This window comes from Sinohyriopsis cumingii, chromosome 14, assembly GCF_028554795.1.
Source record: "Sinohyriopsis cumingii isolate HCF-2022 chromosome 14, ASM2855479v2, whole genome shotgun sequence".
Classification (NCBI taxonomy): Eukaryota; Metazoa; Mollusca; class Bivalvia; order Unionida; family Unionidae; genus Sinohyriopsis; species Sinohyriopsis cumingii.
Genome location: NC_142974.1, coordinates 3,897,207 through 3,917,320, shown reverse-complemented (window position 1 = coordinate 3,917,320; position 20,114 = coordinate 3,897,207). Strand labels below are relative to the sequence as shown.

The 20,114-nt window shown below is 34.7% G+C and overlaps 1 protein-coding gene and 1 pseudogene across 1 annotated transcript; one reads left to right on the top strand and one right to left on the bottom strand.

Moving 5' to 3' along the window:
• Positions 1-316: 316 nt before the first annotated feature.
• LOC149783111 (E3 SUMO-protein ligase ZBED1-like) lies at positions 317-1,649 on the bottom strand. The gene is made up of 2 exons (XM_089933348.1): positions 1,386-1,649; positions 317-1,207 (listed from the first exon to the last, which is right to left on the bottom strand). The coding sequence occupies exons 1-2, from the start codon at positions 1,647-1,649 to the stop codon at positions 317-319; spliced, it is 1,155 nt and encodes a 384-aa protein (XP_089789474.1).
• Positions 1,650-16,355: 14,706 nt separating this feature from the next.
• LOC149783110 (uncharacterized) lies at positions 16,356-18,062 on the top strand (annotated as a pseudogene).
• Positions 18,063-20,114: the final 2,052 nt, after the last annotated feature.

The window sequence follows — 20,114 nt, the reverse complement described above, 5'->3', positions numbered from 1 at the left end:
AGTGTCCAATTTTAACTACCAAAAGAAATTTCATATATCCTTAAAATCTTGAAAGGGGACAATAATATTATGTTATACTTCAATTGCTGCACGTAGATAACACAACGATACTCATATGTAAATTTTTGACTTACCTCATTGACCTTCACTGTTTGCATGACAATGGAAGCATATATTTGGATCCTTGTAGCATCGTCTACATCAGTTAGAGCCCTAAATCTTGGATCTAGGGCACAACTCTGCAACAGAAACTGCTGCGCGTCCTTGTCATTGTATCTTTTGTCTAGGTCTTGGGAGATTGCCACCTTGACTGCCTTCACAAGTGCGAGTCACTTTCTTGCACTTCCATTGCACTAATAATACGATGTTTAAGAGGAAAAATCATTGATATGGTAGGTGCTGCTTCATCACACAATATCGTTGTAATGGTTTCCATTGGTTTGAGCAGTTTGAGAATATCCTCTGCATTTGATACATCATCCTCTGATAAAGTGTTTAAGTCCGTCTCCCTCTGTCTGATTTCCTTACTTAATAGAGTACCTACAATGGCACGCTGCTGCTCTAAAAATCGATCAGTCATATCATAAGAACTGTTCCAACGTGTCTGGACATCTTGGATAAGTTTGTGTTTAGGAAGCTGCAACAGCTCTTGTTTGGATTTCAGCAGGGTAGTAGCAGTTGTACTGCGATGGAAAAACGAGACAATGTGCCAGATCCTCCCAAGAAGGCGTGACATCTGATGAACTTGCAACCCTCTCTGGGTTGCTAGATTTATAGTATGTGCAAAGCACTTGATATGTGGTGTGAACTTTGCCTCTTGAATAGCAACATCCATGTTAGCAGCATTATCTGTTACTATGGGGAGTAACTTGTGGGGCCTTTCCAGTTGCCATTCCTTACTGGCATCAACTAGTACTGCTCCTATATTTTTACCAGTGTGAGACTCGTGTAAAGGTCTCGTCTGAAGAACAAAGCTTTTCATGCACCATTCCTTATCAATCAAGTGAGCTGTGATTGTTATGTAACTCTCTGTAGCCCCTGAAGTCCAACCATCTGTAGTAATGGCCATTGATTCTGCCTCTGATATGGTGCTTTGCACTTCTTGTCTGGTGTGAAAGTATAGGTCTGGGATAACTTTCTCTGCGAAGTGTGTTCTTGGTGGGATGATGTAGCGAGGCTCCAGGGTACGAATCAGAATTTCTGAAACCTAGCGAATCAACCACTGAGAAAGGGCACATATCATGTGCAATAAACATCGCTATATGCTTAGTGATTGTCTGTGATCTTTGCGATGATGGAATTAATGGAGACTGAAAAACTTCAGTCAATCTGAGCTGACCAGTGGTTATTGGATGTGATGGCTTAGGAGTAGGAGAAACACTGACCTTGGGAGCTGAAATCTTGTCATCTTTAAAAGGAATTCCAATGGCAATGGTTGGGTGGTGCTGTTTTAAATGTGTAGACATATTTGTGGTGTTTCCAGTATTCTTAAGAGCTGTAAAACAAAGTTTGCAAACACACTTGGACTTGTCTACTTTTCTTACTCCATTCTCATACTCCACAGGATATCTAAAATAGTTCCAGGCCGATGATCTTCTAATCGCAGGTAACTCGAGTTCAATTTTTTCGGCCTTTTGTGTCTGCTCCATTTGACCAGATGTTGGAATCACCTTGGTCACCCCGCTGTTTGTAGTTCATGGCATGAAAGCATCCCAAACGTCTTAGTGATTAAGAATAATCATAAGTTCTATCACCGGTTCCACACCCATACTGATAGTTTAGTCCCACACAAAGAGAAAAGAATTGACACTTACATTATTATAATAATTTTAAGAAAAAATTTTTCCTTCAGAAACTATTATTAATTTATGTCTTTGATTATATTTTTAAATTATGGTATTATTTAAAAAACAAAAAATAATGTAATTTCCTAGTACAAGGAAACTCTTATCTATAGAACTGGTCCGGGTGCGGGAACGGAGATGACTAACTGAATCTCACACGCTATACTTCCTGTGTATACAAAACAACTACCGCGACGGTTTGGTCTAATGAGCTCCTAATTTAATTATCATAACTGCTGAAGATTTATGTAGCTATTATAAGGTAGATATCGTTTTGTATCGATTCTTCACCTTGTGTATAGATATGTGTATCGAAATGGCAAAAGTATCGATGCATCGATGTATCGATGAATCGTTTCACCCCTACCAAGTAGTGAGGAGGAAATGGATATCCCATCTCCACCTAACACTAGGCCCCCATCCAGAACACCATTCACATCACCTCTCACCAGAAAGAGAGCATTTCACACAAGATATAGATATATCAGAACCAGAAAGCAACACACTCAGTGACAAACCAGAAACACAAGCACAAACACAATCAACACAAGACACCACACAAACTACACCTACATCAACCCCCAATACATCACCCAGAAGAGGCAGAAAAAAGAGAAAGGCAAACACACCACAAGCAAATAAAGCCAAAAAGCATTCACCACAGCAATCAAGACACACACAAAAGTCATCAAAACACTACTTAAGGACTTAACTATTAAACCCACCACTCAAACACTGGAAAAACCAATAACAAACCCATTACTAACAACACCACCACCCCATTCAACACCACCAACAACAACAAAACATCACCCCCACTGCAATCAATGAATCCAAAGAAGACCCCCAAACACAAACAACTCAAAACACCACAAAAAAACACGCTTTCTCTACCCCCCCCCCACAAGCCCTCAAAAACCCAGCAAACCAACTGATGCACCAAAAAAAACCCCAAAAAACAAGCAAGGAGGAGAACCTTCAGCCTCCTCTAAAACACCACCAACTAACTCAACTAAAACAAACAAAATCAACAACAACAAGAAAACCAAATAAGTAACATGTAACACATTGCAACATTTTTCTGTTTAGAATTTTAGAATTTGAACATCCTTTAGAAAGGAAATGGAGAATATAATAACTTTGAATTTTTTATCACTCAATACAAATAGCTTTGACTCCACAAGAACCTGATGAATCAACACACAAAATAAGAAATACCACAAGATACCACAACACATGAATCCATGCAACAATCAGAAAAAACACCACCTAGGAGAAACAGGAAAAAGAGAAAAGCTAATACTCCACAAGAAAATAAGGCAAAAAATCATTCACCCCAGCAATCCAACAATGAACAACAATTAGACACTGACACGCCAAACACTAAAATCATCAAAAACATACTAAAGGAACTGACAATCCAACCTAGAATCACACCTACAACACAACCTACGACCAGTAAAGAAGCAGAACAATCCTCTGACCAAACACCAAACAACGACATCAACAACACAACCACTGAAAACACCCAAACACAACAATCACCTAAACAAAAGAAAAAGCAAACATTCTTAACACCACCAAGTCCCCACAAATCAAAAAAGAATCCAAAAACATCTGAGGCATAATTTAAAAAAAAAAAATAACAAAGATGAAACTCCATCCACTAAAACTCACAACAACAAACAAGTAATATACAATACACTATATTATCACACTTCCAGCTGTTCTATTTTACACTTTTAAACATCTTTAAAAAAATAAAAATGGAAAACAAAATTACCCTAAACATCTTATCACTTAATACAAATGGTTTTGATCTTTTAAAAACAAAATTATTGACATAGCACAAAAATATGATTTTATTTGTTTACAAGAGCTACACCAGTATCTTCAAAAAATATCAAACACATAAAATATAAATTAAATGCTCTCTTTTTAGTTAAAACAAATAGAAAAGATTTATTTTCAGGTATGGAATAATTATCCATAACAAACGGACACACTCCCAATGGAAAAATATTGAAAACACCTGTAGACTTTAAGGGGAGACATTTAAATCTTAACAATTTACATATATTTAATGTATATGCACCAGTTAATAAAAATAAAGATAGATTACAACAACTTAATAAAATATCTACAACCATATAGTATGGAAAATACTTTAATAATAGGACACTTTAATAATGTTACTGAAGATTGTGACAAAACCAACGGACTAACAAATTATGATAAAAGATTCCAAAAACACAAGAAAGATTTCATAACAACCAATAGCCTAACTGACTCGTATAGATACAAATATCCTAGGGGAAAAAATAATTTACACACACTTATAGAACTGGACAGTCCAGAATAGATAGAGCCTATATTAATAAAAATTAATACTCTTATTGACAGCAAAATACTACCCACACCATTGCAGACCATAATCCAATAGAAATAATTTTAAAATTACGAAAACAGACTAAATGGGATAAAGGGACCTGGAAAATGAATATTCCACGCTTGAAGTCCCTAAATATAGACATGAAATAATAAATATACTGGATATAGATTACCAATACACCTATTACTATTGGGAAGAAATTAAAAAAGAAATAGTTAATTTAACTAAAAACTATCGTAAAATGATCTAACAAAATAACAGACTCATAGAACAAGAGTGTAAAAGAATTACTGGAAACCCCCATACATCCAAGGAAGAAAAAGAAAATTCGCAGAAAATTCTTAAACAAATAGAAGAATATAAGCTTCAAGGCATCAAAATAAGAGCAGGGATGTTTGACTCCCTATATAAAACTGGAAAAAATATATATATGCAAAGGAAGAACTTAGAAAAGCCACAGAAAGAAATATAACAAAATTAATAGATAATGACAAAACCATAGAAGGAAAGAAACCCATTTTAGAATACATACATACTACAAAAATTTATATAAATCTCAAAATATTGAGGAGACAATTGCCCAGCTGTACTTTTTCCATCATATACTCTGGAAAAGGATGGAATACGATAGAAAAACATGGAAAACCCTGGAAAACTATGAAATATTCTGCAGAATTTAGCATGGAAACCCTGGACATTGTGCATGGAAAATGCTGGACATTTTGGACTCTGAATTTTTTTCAGCATGGAAAACCCTAGAAAAGCATGGACAGTTTGGACTTAGAATTTTTGGGATAAATTTCAGCATGAAAAACCCTGGAAAAGAACTTAGTCAATTTTCAAGATTGGTACTTAGAATTATTTTTAATTACCTAAAGAAAGAGCAATCATGACTAAACCGCACTGTAACACAGATTTTTCAACTTGAAACTAAACTATTATTTCAAACCTATGATAAATATATACTGAGAAATAAAGAACAAGTCAAATAAACAAACGAAACCACACAAACACACACACTTGAACCCTGCTTTAAAAAGACAAACCACAAGTGTTGAAGTAGTACATCATTTGTTGTATGTACCACATATGTAATTAAATGTTCATTATCAAAAGAACATCACTATACAAAAATGTTGGTGTAAAACAAACTATACATGTATGAAAAGATATCCTGAAAAATTAGTTAAATCCTGACCAGAAAATATCTGGTGCATATAAAATCATAAATATGTCCAAATCTGTTCACCACATGAGCTTGACACTACAGTGTATAAGTATGAAATTCTGCTGTGCAATGGTGAGAGCCATTTTAGTCCTTTTCATGCTGATTGCGGAGAACAGCACCATGTCATTTCCAATTTCAACGACAATAATAGGTTCTCGAAGACACTTGATCCTAACTATTTTTGATGACGAAAGGAAGTCTTCTTTCTTGTTGGAGCTAACTTCATTCCAAAGAGATGTTTGCTCATAATTATTAGTTGCACCTGTACAGCCCCCAGTTTTACATATTTCTCCTTTATCTGAGTACAATTTTTTGCAGATCTCACAATAAAAATTGTATTTCAGATACTCCTTATTGAATTCACATTTTTCCTTCAAATCTTTGACAACTGTCAATCCTGTGTTTGCTGAAGGAAGATGCAAATGAATCAAGTCCGACAAGTCGCCTATTTAGCATTTGACAAATTATGTCTCGTTGGCAAAGCCCCAAGGGCAATAACATGTTCAGACTTTGTGATTTCACTACAATATATATCTTGTTATGGGGCTATGACATGAAGTGGGGGATCTGTGACATGGGATGGGTAAGACTGAGTTGCTTCATTCACCTGATGATACTGTTCATCGTCTGAACTTGATTAAAACTCTATACTTTCTTCTGAGTCAGATGAAAAACTCGTGTCACTGTCACCATATCTAGTTGGTTCATCTGTTGATATTCTCATTATATTTGATGAGTTAGTATTACTTGCACTCATACAGTCACCAATTTCATAATCTCCAAGACCAACAGAACTGGATTCACAAAGGTCAACATCACTTTAATGAGAAATACAAATTTTAGTGAACACGTATAATTAATATCTTGACATTCAAACATTATTGTTTTGTTGTGTGAACTGAATTCGTACAGTTAACATTACACTGTTACAGTAGTTTAGTTCGACAAATCCAATGTTAATGCATGCATCATTTCAACTTGGGTAATTTCTAACATGATACACAATGAATGCATGTAAATGACAAGTAACTGATACACAATAATATACTCAATCATACAAAGTACATGTGATACAATATACACTTCATAAATTTATGTGATGTTTTAAAAAAAAAAACTCAAGTTTCATAACGTTTAAGGGCGTTATAAGAAAAATGAAAGTAAAAATTATATTTAACATTTTAAATAATTAAAAACTGAAGTATGATTAACTGACAATGCATAACATTAAATTATTATATTTTGTTCTGCAAGAATCAATATTGATCAGATATTTCCTGAAATTTCTGTAATTGGCCAAGTTGGTTGTGTATGGTGTACATTGGGCATATATTGTGTATGGAATGTTGGATAACCCATACAGAGTGAATGTTCTGTTCAAACATGCACATTGAATATTCTGTCTGTAAATACTGAATTATTTCACCATATACTCGGATTTTGTTGAACTCTGAAAAGTCCATTTAGTATTGTATAGTGAAATTTGTTTATTCCTTAAATTAGTGATATGGTAATGAAACTGTGTTTAAGATATGAGCCATGTTAAGCTGTGAATGTACTAGGTGAGAACAAATGTATAAAGGATAATGCTAATCAACACACAAATAACCAATGTTGTGGGAGACAGATGCAGACATTATTTAAAATGTGAAACAACTCTATACTACTCCTGGAATTACCATTGTTTTCTCTTCCTCCAGTACATGGTGCTTTTAGGAATGGACTTTGTGGAATTAACTTCATACTGCTTATATATTTTGTCCTGAACGCCAGTACCTGCAATACACAAACTGCATTAAAATGTTTACAGACTGTACAGTCAGACTGATTAAAACATTAACATATCGTTCAAAAATCATCTTCATGGTAAAACTTGGTTAATTTTAATCTTGCTAAGATTAATGTGAAATTTTTGATTTTACTTATATATGTAACATTCTGATAATTTAGCTGTAACAAGATAACCGGGTGGGATATTTCGGATTAACAACAGAACACGTTTTGACGACACATATATATGGTTTAATGTGATGATTTATATGAGTAGTGGATTATGAAGATGTGTGCGTATTTATAATCCAAATATTGGATCTATTTAACATAAAAACGCACAATTTCAAAGATGGAAAAAATATACAAATAAATTAGTTCAGTAACCCTAAAACACAGGATAAATGATTTCACAAATGATTCAATAATGGAAAGATGAATATAGTTCACTCAAATAGTAAACGATGTAAATCTTTACACATAGTAAAAAATGTATTCACTCAGGTAGCGAAATTATGTCACTAAACACAAGACGGATATACAATCTATCCTTCCAGTCCTGAATAATACACTGGGTCTTACTAACCCAAAATTAGCATACAGCTAACAAAATGCATGTGCGGAGATGCACTTCGTTACCCGTGCACCATATCCGCTCCACAGCTCCTCCGAATCAATTTCACAACTGCTATAGACTCCGGACCCTCGGAATACTATGATCACTCGGAACATTAGACCCTCCGGACAATTGAAATATTAGACCCTCTGGACCCCCGTGGTCCTTTGACGGCTCAACAGCTGGGTCACCTTAGTCACTCTTGACATTAGACACTCCGGACGCTAGACATTAGACACTCCGGCACCTTAAATGCTCCGGACAAACGGACGTTTCTACACTCGGACAACACCGGACACCCCGGATATTCCTACTCTCAGACAACACCGGACACCCCGGATATTCCTACCATCAAAAACAGCCCTACAGCTGGAGTTGTGCGAATCCTTTAAGCAGGCCGCTTGCTGACAAAACCATTAGTATTGTAAAGGTCCTTTACATGCAGTAACGTATTTATACCTTTAGAATTTTCGTTTTACCTTATCGAAGGCACCTTGCACGTGTGGCATAGGACGAATCATACTCACGATTTCGAAATACATAGACCATATATATAATCACTATCGGGTATCGTTGTACAGCGAAAAGAAACGAAACCAGAGTACATGTATTTAATGAACAACATTTACACCATTCCGTGACATTAGCAGTAAAGACCTTTTTGGACTAGATCTACAAATACTCAAGAAATTCACAACTTTATCATAATACCAGAGCAGTCCCTGTTTGGGCTTACATGTATCACTGTAGTTAACATTTCCAAGACTGACAATTACAAGGTTATGACTGTTAAAATAAAAGACAGGATAAAAGAAACCATGGAAGAAATTATTAACCCCCACCAAACATGTGGTGGAAAAAACAGAAACATATTAAACAATACCTTATCAATCAAAACAATTTTAGACTACATGGAAGAAAATGAAATAGGAGGTGCCCTTATCCAGATTGACCAGGAAAAGGCCTTTGATAGAATTGAAATAAACTATATTATAAATGTACTTAAAAAATTTAGTTTTGGAAATGGTTTTATTAACTGGGTTAAGACCCTCTACTATGACATAAGTTCAAAAGTCCAGACTAATGGTGCTAAAACCAAATCTTGTAAAATTTCAAGATCATTGAGGCAAGGCTGCCCCATTTCTATGTTATTGTATGTACATGTATTAGGCATTGAAGCCTTACACAGAGCTATTTAGCAGGATCATAATATAAAAGGAATTAAAATACCTAATATAAATACAGAATGTAAAACTTTTCAGCATGCGGACGATTGTTCCAACATTATAATAACAAAATCATCTTATTTTTATTTGATTTTTCAATACATTAATTTTGGAAAAGCCTCAGGCTCACAAATAAATGCCAACAAAACTGAAATCTTACTAATTGACAACTGGAAAAACAACTTTACAGGATTACCAACTAAACAAATTAGACACCAGGTCAAAGCACTTGGCATAAATTTTGGGAAAGACAGTAAAATGCTTAATTTTTTTACAAATTAAATGAAAACAAGATCAACACAAAGAAATATGGACAGACAGGAACCTTAGTTTTAGTCCCAAGATTCAAATAGCTAAAATATATTTATACAATACATTATGGTTCATATTTGATGTTACAGAATTTGAAAAATTACATCTTGACAAGATGGATTCACTAATAATAAACTTTATGTGGAAAAGAATTCAGAAAATGTCTAAAAAAAACTTCACCAAAAAAAAAGAACTTGGAGGACAAGGTCTCCCCAATTTGGTAGACAAACAACAAACACAATGTATAGACTAAACAACTTAACCCCAAAACCTACCTATTATTGGCAAGGTTTATACAACCTACCTATTATTGGCAAGGTCTATACAACCTAGAATAATAGGAACTGTATTTGTATATTTCAGGAAAGCTTTTGACATGGTGGATCATGAAATCCTTTTGAAGAAACTGAAAATCAACCAGTGTGATGAAAGAACAATTAGATATGGAGTACCACAAGGCTCAATTCTAGGTCCATTACTATTCATTTTATTTATTAATGACCTACCACTTTTACTAAGAGACTCAATATCATCTACAGATGTCTATGCAGATGACAACATTGTCAGACATCCAAAACACAAAGCATGAGCTCGAAATTTCTTTACAGAATGCCCTAAACAAACTGGAAAACTGGTGCACATGCAATGGCATGGTGGTAAATACTGGTAAAACTAAAATATTACTTATCTCAACATGGCAAAGAAGGACAAATCTTGATAGTGATGAACTATGTCTGACATGGAAGGATACAAATCTGCAAATGGTCTGTCATGATAGACTACTTGGTGTTCTGGTAGATAATAACATATCATGGACTGAACATATCAAACATATCAGTAAAAAAGTCAAGTTTATGGCTTCTCAGTAGGACAAGACATTTTCTCCCTGAAAGGCAAGAAAACTATTTTATAACAGTTACATACAACCCTATTTAGTCTACTGTAATACAGTATGGGGTAATTCATATGATAAAAACATAGCAAAGCTGGAACATCTTCAAAAAAGAGCATTTGGGCTAATAACAATCCAGAAAGAAAGCAAGGAAAATTTAGCTGGTAGGTTAAAAATATTACCTATTAAAGACCGAATCTAATTGAGAAAAGCCAAATTAATGAACAAGGTATCTCATAATAGTGCTCCTGAATATTTACAATCACTATGCCAGTATAGGCTACCTGGTAATACTCCCCACCTGCGACCCATGTCTACCGAACAGTATAAAATTCCCAAACCAAATAAGGAGTTATTTAATAAAAGTTTCCAATACTCTGGAACTCTGCTCTGGAATAGTATTCCAGTTGAGATTAGAAATGCCCACTCTATTTCCTTCTTCCAAACCCAATATATCCAGTGGCTTCAGAGATGCAGCTTAAATAAATAAATTCTTTTGTATGAGGGCCTCAAGGTGGATTAGTTTTTAGCTAACTGTGTTACCCTCTTTAAATAAGGTCATTATTATTTATTATTATTATTAACCTACCTATTATTGGCAAGGTCTATACAACCTACCTATTACTGGCAAGGTCTATACAACCTACCTATTATTGGCAAGGTCTATACAACCTACCTATTATTGGCAAGGTCTATACAACCTACCTATTATTGGCAAGGTCTATACAACCTACCTATTATTGGCAAGGTCTATACAACCTACCTATTATTGGCAAGGTCTATACAACCTACCTATCATTGGCAAGGTCTATACAACCTACCTATTATTGGCAAGGTCTATACAACCTACCTATCATTGGCAAGGTCTATACAACCTACCTATTATTGGCAAGGTCTATATATCTATTGGTTTGGAAAACTATTAAATAATAAAACTGAAATCCAAAAAAATAAAAACTTAAAAATGTCACTAAGGAACACCCCTAGATGCGCATATAAAAAAAACAATGACAATTAAAAAAAATTTAAATTTTTTTAAAATTTAATACAAACATATAGCAAACTTTGGAGACATGACAATTAAAAAATTTAAATCTAATACAAACATATGGCAAACTTTGGAGAAAAAAACATTAGAAAGACAAATATCAGAAGTATCCAACCCTGAACCTAACCACACAGAAACCAAATGCATAACCACACAGAAACCAATGTAGATTGGCATAACATATGGAGACACTGTAAAGGGATCAAGGAGCCCAACAAACAAGGAAACATCTACCTTTATTTACACAACGCTTGGTGGACACAAGAAAATGCCTACAATAGAAATATTACACCTTATGCCTGTTATGTGACATTGCAAATGACAGTAAAGAGCATATCATTCTGGAATGTAGATACTTAAACAATCCCAGACAAAAAATAATAAATAAAATTATCAATAAACTAGGCAACTTCAACCTGCTAAACCTACTTTACACAGATCAGATTAATGACAAACAACTATACTGTGCAGTAATTAACTTTATTTATATGGTATTAATGAAATAAATTTTAAAAAATGGACTACTGAATTAGAATAAAAAATATGGAAAGCCTAATCTCCCATCTCCCCCCAAACATAAGGTCCTCATCCAGGACACCATCTACATCACCAGCTATATCTCCAGAAAGACCACATACAACACAAGACATGACAACACCAGAACCTGAGAAAATGACAAATACTCTCAGTGATGAAACACAGACACAAACACTACCCATACAAGAAAACACAAACAGAAATCATGCAAACACCAACCCCCAACATATCACCTAGGAGAAACAGAAAAGAAAGGAAGGCAAACACTCCACAAGCCAACAAAGCAAAAAGACAATCACCACAACAACCAGACCATACTGAACAGGGCACTCCTAACACCAAAGCCATCAAGGCATTGCTAAAAGAACTAATCCACCAAGCCTTCCGCACAAACAGCAGAAGCTACAGAAACACCATTAACAAACCCACTACCAACACTAACAGCAACAATAACAACACCAAAACCAATTACTACTACAACCAACATATCAACAGAAAATCCCCAAACACAATCAATTCTCACACACACCAAAAAAAGAGAGAAACAGGCTTTTTCTACCCAGACCAACACTGAATCACCCAAAAAACAAAAACAAGGAGAGAATCTTCCTCTTCCAAAACAGAGCAAACTAACTTCAAAAAGACAAAGAACAACAACAATGGCAAACAAACATCAACAACACTAATAACAACAAAACATCACTTCTCTAATGTAATACTTTTCAATTTCAGTTTTTAACATTTAAACCAATTTTAACCACTCTTTAGGGAATCAAATATACCAAAACTGACAAAATAATTGCAAAAAAATTATGACTTAACCTGCATACAAGAACTACATCATATAACTTCAAAAACTATTAAATATGAAGAAGATAAATTAAATACCATTTTCTAACTAGGAACAAACTTGATACCCCAAATACCATTTTCTAACTAGGAACAAACTTGATACCCCAAATACCATTTTCTAACTAGGAACAAACTTGATACCCCAAATACAATTTTCTAACTAGGAACAAACTTGATACCCCAAATATAATTTTCTAACTAGGAACAAAGTTGATACCCCAAATACCATTTTCTAATTAGGAACAAACTTGATACCCCAAATACCATTTTCTAACCAGGAACAAACTTGATACCCCAAATACCATTTTCTAACTAGGAACAAACTTGATACCCCAAATACCATTTTCTAACTAGGAACAAACTTGATACCCCAAATACCATTTTCTAACTAGGAACAAACTTGATACCCCAAATACCATTTTCTAACTAGGAACAAACTTGATACCCCAAATACCATTTTCTAACTAGGAACAAACTTGATACCCCAAGTGAACTTAAAGGCAGATTAATACAAACTTGATACCCCAAGTGAACTTAAAGGCAGATTAATAAAAACTTGATACCCCTAGTGAACTTAAAGGCAGATTAATACATATAGTTTTTAATAATCTTCACATAATTAATAACCTTGACAAAAGCCTTGTGGCATACTATTGACTATACAAGTAAGACATTGAAAAAGAAAAAATGCGTGATTGAATGTTTTCAATCACGTCCGCGCTCACAATGATTTCAATCCGTTTTTTTCTCACTACGCTCTATTACGGATAAATGACTTATTACTAAGCAGAATATGGTGGAGATTTAGCAGAAGGTCAAAACTGACTCCCTATAAGGGATCTGCATTTGGAACCTCCACTGTAAGTTTATAATTTCTCAACTTTAGATAAAAAAAGAAAATTAAAGGTACCCAATTTGGAAAACATGTGCTATGGCACAATCAAGTAAAACCAAAATATTTCACAATCAAGTAAAACCAAAATATTTAATGATGTTATCATCACATCCATGCAAAGAAAACTTCTAATATGAATTACTACAACCAGATGCTATGGCACATTCAATTAAAACCTAAAATACATAGATTTCTTCATTCATGCTTGCATAATGGAGAACTTCCTATCCTTAATTGTTAAATAACTATGTGCTAAGGCACAATCAATTAAACTCTTAACAACAGAATACTTCCTATCCTTAATTGTTAAATAACTATGTGCTAAGGCACAATCAATTAAACTCTTAACAACAGAATACTTTCCACCACTGTGTGGAAAAAAATGTCAACACCTTATATGCTAAGGCATATATCTCAAATACAGATGCACTACATACATGCAAAAACAATAATACAAACTCAAAGTTATTATTTTTGGGATACATTAGATAAAAACAAAACTCACCAATTTGACTTAGATATGCTGTCTGACATCTAGCATACACATACAAGACACATCTCTCAATCAAAATGGAAAATACAACACAGAACGGACATATAACTCTAGCAAAGTCACTTCTAAAAATAATATATAAGGGAAAAGGGAAAGAAATTAGCCCAGGGCTAAGTAGCCTTTTGGGTAATAGTACAACCCTAAATCTGAAGCTAATTTGGTAGAAATCAGGCCCACTGTCAGCATGGACAAAGGGAAGAAAGTATACCAAAGGTACTTCTTTTTGGGATAAATAAAAAACTCTAATAATTTGATGGGGAAAAAAAGAAATCAACTCTGCAAAATTTTATATCGCATTATAACACTTACAGACCTCTAAGGGAGACAGGGGAAACCCGCACCAAAACAAACTTTTAGAAAAACAGGGTGTCACTCCAAAGTTCTAACCAGCTTATATATGCTGAGATGGGGCTTAGGAGTGTCAACAAAGGGAGAGCATGCATTCTGTAGAAATATTATATCCTATTTTCCTAAATGTTTACTCTGTGGAACTGCAACTGATAGTAAAGAACACATAATATTAAAATGTACTAATCCTAGACAAACACTAATAAATAAAATTACCAGAAAACAAGGTAACTTTAACCCACATAATTTACTTTATACAGACCAAATCCATGATAAACAATTATACATTGAAATAATTGATTTCATAACCATGGCTATCAATGAAAGAAGAAATAAAAAATGGGCCACTGAACTTAATTAAGAAAAACTTACATTTCTGGATATCCCTGCTTATAATAATACTAGAACAGTCTGGAAAGCCTTAAGGTTAGTTTAAAAAACACCAGGCTTGTACATTGTTACAAGAGGTTTTCCATCACATTCGTACATTGAAACAAGAGGTTTTCCATCACATTCGTACATTGAAACAAGAGGTTTTCCATCACATTCGTACAATGAAACGAGGTTTTCCATCACATTCGTACAATGAAACAAGAGGTTTTCCATCACATTCGTACAATGAAACAAGAGGTTTTCCATCACATTCGTACATTGAAATAAGAGGTTTTCCATCACATTTGTACAATGAAACAAGAGGTTTTCCATCACATTCGTACATTGTTACAAGAGGTTTTCCGTCACATTCGTGTGATGGAAGATCTCAATCCTATTCTAGCTGTTAGCTAGAAACAAATATCTAATGAACCAATGCCTAGCAACACTGCACACATAACACATATTTCTTCTATATAAAGAGAGGTTTACTACGTTATTCACAGCTGTAGCCTCTCTTTCATACACATCACTTCAAATGTATTACTAAATTTATAGTGGCAGAGTATACTGCATGGGGACCAGATATCGCCAGCGACCACTTACCGCCAACATCATATTTCTCGCGCTCACGTGCGTTTTTTTAACGTTCCTGCATAAAGATAATTTTGCAAGGCCAGTTTCCTTCATTCCAGTGAAGAAAAATAATTTCCAGCTATAAAGGTAAGAAAAATATTACTGGTGAACTCCAGTGACCTAAATTCGATTATGTAAACATCATGAGGGGGGGGTAATTTTTTTCCATAAATGTCACTTTAGTATGTACGTAAGCTCTATGACAAAACAATTGGATATGGGGCCTCAGATCCATGCAGACGACATTTCTATTGAAACGTTTTAAAAACTTTTATTCATCCATAAATGTATCCTCCAAAAATAAAATATCCACTTGAAAGTCATTGTTTATAATATACACACCAAAGGATCTCTCGAACTTACACTACTATGACCGCACCAACAAATGATGTAGTACAGCGTTCCTATACGAATGTAACTCGGGTCATGAGTTATTCCTAGTATAGGGGTCATCTCAAAACTATCTATTTTAAAAGGGATGTAACCGTAACAAAACACCAGTTTATTAGTAATTTTTGCTTCCCATTTATTATCACACACCTCTCCCTCTCTATATATTTATATACCAAACCATACACTATAATTTATATAACTGTTGATATTGTTTAATACTTATTTAATGAAAGTAAATAAATAAAATGCAGCATGGTCTTGTCATCACAAATATATCTCACCTTTGAATGAAATAGAATAGTGATTGATAGCCCCCACCCCCTCCCTGATTAATATATATATATATATATATATATATATATATATATATATATATATATATATAATGTGATTTACAAATGAAACACTACATTGAATTAATTAATAATTTATTGTAGAAAAATGGCAAAGCGTTTAAAGTATCTCCAAGAAGATCTATTGTCTGCCGTCTTGTCTGTGAAGAAGTTACAGCTCACCTGTAGTCAGGCCTCCAGGGAATACAATATTCCAAGGAAGACAATTGAAGATGCTCTGAAAGGTCGATATTTGAAACATGTCCCTGGACCAAACAGAATGCTGGATGCAACAGAAGAAGATGTGTTAGTATCATACATGAAGTATATGCTACAGCAAGGTTTCCCAATGACAAGGGCTATTGCTAGATGGTATATCATATCCATTATGAAGAAAAATGAAAGAACATCTCTATTCAGCTCCAAGAAAGGTCCCTCAAATAAATGGTTTAGAAAGTTTTTCAGCCGACATCCAGAACTCAGAGAGAGAGAACCAGAACGACCTGATAGGGGGAGGTCATGCATGTCCAATGAAAATGTCATGAACAGTTATTTTGCCATTTTGATGTACACCACAAAGAAACTTTGCTTAGAAAAGGCCCCAGGCAGATATTTAATTGCGATGAGACTGGTTGGAGTGGAAGGGAGAAGCCACGACAAAAAGTCATTGGCGTGAAGGGCCATCACACATATCAGCAAGCTCTGTTATCATCTGGACATATCACTGCCCAAATTTGTATTGCTGCAGATGGTAGAGTCCTTCCCATGTTTCTAATTTTTGAAAAATCTTTCCCCCATACAGCCTATAAAGATGGTGTTCCAGGTAACTGGCTGTTTGGAACATCAGAGTCTGGATACATGGACAGCTATCTTTTTCTGACATGGTTTAAAGACCTGTTCATTCCAAATTGTGGGAAATATCGCCCAGTGTTACTGGTTATGGATAACCATGACAGCTATATCAACCTGGATGTAGTTAAACTGGCCAGAGAAAACAATATTGAGCTGATTGGACTTCCTCCACACAGTACACACATTTTGCAACCTTTAGATGTTGGAATCATGGGGCCTCTAAAGATGAAATTCATTTCCATCGCTCTGAATCTTGGATTCATCAATCAGCATCAAACTAGCTATCAACAAAGCTAAGTTTCCAGTAATTTTGTCATATGCAATTGATAATGTGTGCTCTCCAGCCAAAATTAAGGATAGTTTTAAGAAGTTTGGCCTTTATCCTCTGAATCCAGATGCAATTGACAAAACGCAAGTTATGCCATCAGAGTTCATCTACAAAGTCAACTCTAGCCAGTTCCCACTGACATCATCCCAAACTGTCGCATTAAAATATCCAGATCTGAATACTTCCACATGTATAGAAGCAAAACCTTCAACATCTTTGATTACAACTTCATCATCTGCATCCAATTATTCTTGTGACAAGTGTGGATCTTACTTAGGTGGTAATCCATTAGTGAAGGAAGGCATTATTCCCAAAGCTTTGTCTGATCTTTTCCCCCCAGTACCTGCAAAGCCCCAAACAGCAAAAAGAAGATGCATCATTGAGGCAAGAGTGATAACTAATGATAAATTTTATCAGCATCTTCTTAACAAAACTGAAGAAGAAGAAAGAAGAAAAGAGATTGAATGCAGGAAAATACAAAGAGAGGAAAGAAAGAAACAGAGAGAAGTAGAGAAAGAATATAAAGGAAAATACTATGGAAAGGGGAGAAAATCATCAAGCAAGAAAAAAAGAATGATGTATGTGGGATATGTAACAAGGCCGAACCACCTACTATTGATGACGAGTCAAATGTAAATTGGATTTGCTCTGACTTATGTGAGAAATGGTACCACCTGGCCTGTGTTGGTTTAACAGATGAGGAAAATGTTGACGAAACTTACTTTATTTGTACCTATTGCTCTACAAAATCTAATTAAATTGAAGGAAATGCACATTTAATACATGTTTTAATTGACAATTTAAATGTTCATTTGTTACTTTTTGTTAACTTGTTTGTAAACTACTGGAAGAAAGAGAGAGAGCCATTGGAATATAGAATTTATAGGTATGTGCAACTTACAAATGTATACAACCCTCTCTCTGTCTCTCTCTCTCTGTCTCTCTCTCTCTCTCTCTCTCTCTCTCTCTCTCTCTCTCTCTATATATATATATATATATATATAAAGCTGTTTTAAGCTTTCCAATAACTGATAATGAAAATGTAATTCTTAACTGATGAAGAAAAGATTAAGTTTTTAAGAAGTTATACGTACAAAGCAAATAATTACTGTAAATGCAAGTGGTGTATACGAAATCGGTTCTAAATTTTAAATAAAATAAGGTTTTGATACAAACCCTATTATGATGCTGGTCGTCATTGTGACGCATGCGCGATTCGTAATGTCGGTTTCCGTCAAAACTACCGAGGTGCAAACTATTGGTTGCTTTGGTTGCTAATTGTACGTGAAGTAGAATTTTCCTTTTGAAGAAAGTGAATTCTGCGGCATGAAATATGAATGTTTTGTTGTTATTACGCAGAAATAAATCATATCTCAATTTCTAATCGTCAATAACGGTACTGGCGGTAACTGGTACTGTCACTGCGAAAGAAGGGACTCGTTATTATGGTTACTTTACAATATTCTGTAAGGCATGACTGTAAGTTTTTCATTACATTTTTCTTTTGAAATATTCGTAAAATATGTCGAGACTAATTGGATAGAATTACAACTTTCAAATATTTCTGATTATTAAGAACGCGTTGAGAAACTTGGATAAAGTGGCGGTAACTGGTCCCTTGGCAGTAGTGATGGGAAAGTCATACTTGATACCCCAATGGGACCCACACGGACCCCTCCAGTAATAACTAAAAGAACAATTATGGCTTGGAATTCAAAATTATATTCCAATACAAATACTTTTTACAATAATATTTCAACAGACTAAATTTACACTTTTGAATGATGGTAGACTCGTACTAGGGATGTCAGTCATTGACACCTATTAAGGACCCTATTATTAACAAATAATTAGAAAACATTCTTTTGATAACACAGAATCATAGAATTAACATTTTGAGAAACAAAAAATATGGTGGAGACTTCAAACAGATATGTCAGATATAGACTCCTATCAAGAACTGTATCTTTGCATTTTCCATTATAATTGAAAATTCAAAACTTAAATAAAAAAAGTTGATGGATATGTCTCTGTATGGAAGACAATATTCGGGCGTAGAACCATCTGCATCCTTGTGCATTTAGATGCACACCGTCATGATCCATATATACACAGCGGAAACCTTCAATTCTGCAAAATATAAACCGGCTACTTGCTGCAAGACTCTACAAAGTTCCAAATTAACCCTCCGTCCATACTGTGATCGCGTCATCCCTCAAGGGCGAGGAAACATCGATCCAATTAGAACACCCTGCTCCAACAGCTGTAGATTTAACTGAATCAACTGGCTTACAATTATATTGGGCTCAAACACCCCATATCATTCTCACCTACCTTTATGAATTCAACATCCGGTAGTGGATCCAATGATGTAGGCTGTATAATAATAAGTAGAAACTCTTGCCCCCCGGGCGTCCATCCATGGTGATAACCATATCGCCCGGCTGATGACATAAAGCTGGTAGCTATGGGTACCGAACCTATCGGGCAACAAAGCTTTGGCCAACAACATGAACACTCATTCTACAACATGAAGACTCATTCTAACTCCAAAGTTAACGGCGCTCAAATGAAACAATCCAATAGAGATACACAATAAAACCCAAAACCCACCAATCATATTAAAGGATACATCCACATTGACTACTTTGCGCTACGGAGCTATATTCTACAAAGCTAAAAGGAAAA